Source organism: Penaeus chinensis, chromosome 29 (genome assembly GCF_019202785.1).
Source record: "Penaeus chinensis breed Huanghai No. 1 chromosome 29, ASM1920278v2, whole genome shotgun sequence".
Taxonomy (NCBI): Eukaryota; Metazoa; Arthropoda; class Malacostraca; order Decapoda; family Penaeidae; genus Penaeus; species Penaeus chinensis.
The window spans coordinates 30,023,314-30,025,813 of NC_061847.1; the positions used below are offsets into that span (position 1 = coordinate 30,023,314).

Sequence of the window (2,500 nt, forward strand, 5' to 3'; positions counted from 1 at the left end):
GATGTCGGGGGAGGCTGGGGAGGGCGGCACAGGGGGCGGTGGAGCAGAGGTTATGGATTTTCATAACCGCGTCAAGAGATTCCAACAGAAAGATCAGCAGTTTAATCAGCAGCAGGTGAGTGTTGCTCAGGTTGTGAAATAGTGTTGTGAAAGGTGTTGTTCAAAGGTGTTTGTGGTTGGGGTATCGGCGTGTGTGTGTGAGGAGGGAGGGGGAGAGGGGGAGAGGGGGAGGGAAGGTTGGTTCGAAGGGGTGACTGTTCTTAAAAAAAAAAAATTGGGGTGGTTTTAGTGTGTGTGTGTGTGTGTGTGTGTGTGTGTGTGTGTGTGTGTGTGTGTGTGTGTGTGTGTGTTAGTGCAGTGTCGATCACCGACAGATGATCCATTTGGAATGCGTAGTCGAGACCTTACTGTGCACTGCCATGTGTGTGCGTCAATTGTGACAGCTGTTACTTCGTGTGCGGGGATGTACGAGTGTGACTGTCCCTGATTTATGTCTGTGTCGGTGTGTGTGTGTGTGTGTGTGTGTGTGTATGTGTGTGTGTGTGTATGAGAGAGAGAGAGAGAGAGAGAGAGAGCGAGAGAGAGAGAGAGAGAGAGAGAGAGAGAGAGAGAGAGAGAGAGAGAGAGAGAGAGAGAGAGAGAGAGAGACGTGATGTACGTGCGCGTGTCCGTATATGTAAATGAATTTCCTCATAAGTGTGCGTTTGTATTTACTAGTATATTTATATCAAGCGGTATATCAGCTGATCCATCTTTGCTGATTCATCTTTGCTGGTATCTGATGAATAACCAGTTTCCCTCGTTATTCATATCACAGTGATGGTCACGCCTTGATAGCTCTCAGGTTGCCAAATACCGAAAGCGAGGCCGCGTAAGGCCAGAGGTCAAAGGTCAAGCTTGTGAGTGATTATTTATCAGATGATGTAGAGTGCAAACACCTTTTTTTTTTTTTTTTTTTCTCTTTTTTTTACTAGTATTTATGGGAGCCACGCGTGCGCACGGTTGAATATTTGTCATATTCATATAGAAGTATCATCAATTGTATTTATAATAGACAGGTGGGTGGGCAGGCAGGCAGGCAGGCAGGCAGGCAGGCAGGCAGGCAGGCAGGCAGGCAGGCAGGCAGGCAGGCAGGCAGGCAGGCAGGCAGGCAGGCTAGCAGGCAAGTAGGCAGGTAGGCAGGCAGGCAGGTACACACACACACACACACACACACACACACACACACACACACACACACACACACACACACACACACACACACACACACACACACACACACATACACACAGAAAGAGACAGACAGACTGGCACAAAACACACCTATACACACACACACACAAACATATCCCTTCTAGTTTAAATACAACACAAACCATAATCCCTCATTCTCCCATATTCCCAAGAAAAGGTAATTAAGGAGGAAAAAGAGGCGCACGCGAAAACATTTCTGCCGGTGACATAATGCGGTTAAAATAGTTTTTTTTTTTTTTTTCTTGTTTTTTTCGCGCCGAAATCTTCCTCCAGCGTGGGTCTTCCCCCTAAGAACCGTGACTCATCATTTATGACGTCATCGGCTGGTAGCGAATAGGCGCCGGTAATTTTGTTAGGAGACGTTTGTGTTGTTGATTTATTTGTTCGTTCATTTGTTTTGTTTTTGTTTAGTTATATATCCATTTGTTTATTTATTTGTTTTGGGTATTTACTTTGTGATTTATTTGCACGGTTGTTTGTTGTGCGTGTTTATCTGTGTCATTATTCATATTTTTTTCGCGGGGTTTCGTGATAAATATTCTTTTTTTAACTGATTTTGATATATATATATCCTTTGGTGCTATAATTTCTATTTTTTTATACTTTAACACGAAGATAGATTTTACTGAATAAAAAAAAAAAAAAACGTTGATATTTTGGCAGTCTTACAAATCTATTTTAAAATGATTCGTAAACGTTTGTTTTGGGAGAAAGAGAGAGAGAAAAAAAAAGTCTTGACATACTCAGAATGTCTTGGAAGACGAAGTGAAGTGTAACCGAGAACAGAATGTGTGTGTGTGTGTGTGTGTGTGTTTGTGTGTGTGTGTGTGTGTGTGTGTTAATGTTCCATTTCTATCCGTCTACATATCTGTTTCTCCATCTCTCCATTCATCTTTCTGTGTATCGGTGCATTTACCTATCTATCTGTCTATCTGCCTCTCTATCCATTTGTCTATCTATCTCTCTTTGTCTATCTGTGTGTGTACGTATGTATGTATTTATTTTGCCGGCTGTTACTGTTCTACTGTTTGCGGGTTCTGTTAATGGCTTTCCGTTTATATGCAACTTTTACCCCCTGTCTCAACTTGGCGTATTTGGAGAGACCTCAGTTTGCTTTTGTCTGAATGAGTAATTGTGTTTTGTTTAAGCACTATGCCCAGTTGTATTCGCTCCGTTTTTAACTCTCTCTCTCTCCCTTTCTCTTTCTTTCTTTCTCTCTGTTTGTCTTTCTCTCTCTTTATCTTTG

The 2,500-nt window shown here is 42.6% G+C and overlaps 1 protein-coding gene across 2 annotated transcripts in view; it reads left to right on the top strand.

The window, feature by feature from the left end:
* LOC125040507 (NAD(+) hydrolase sarm1-like) overlaps positions 1–2,500 on the top strand; it is a 49,096-nt gene that overhangs the window by 33 nt on the left and 46,563 nt on the right. For both annotated transcript variants that reach the window (XM_047635063.1, XM_047635064.1), the window contains exon 1: positions 1–115. This exon is cut by the window's left edge and continues 33 nt beyond it. In XM_047635063.1, the coding sequence (XP_047491019.1) occupies positions 2–115 (114 nt within the window). In that variant the 5' untranslated portion in view covers position 1. The remainder of the gene's footprint in view (positions 116–2,500) is intronic.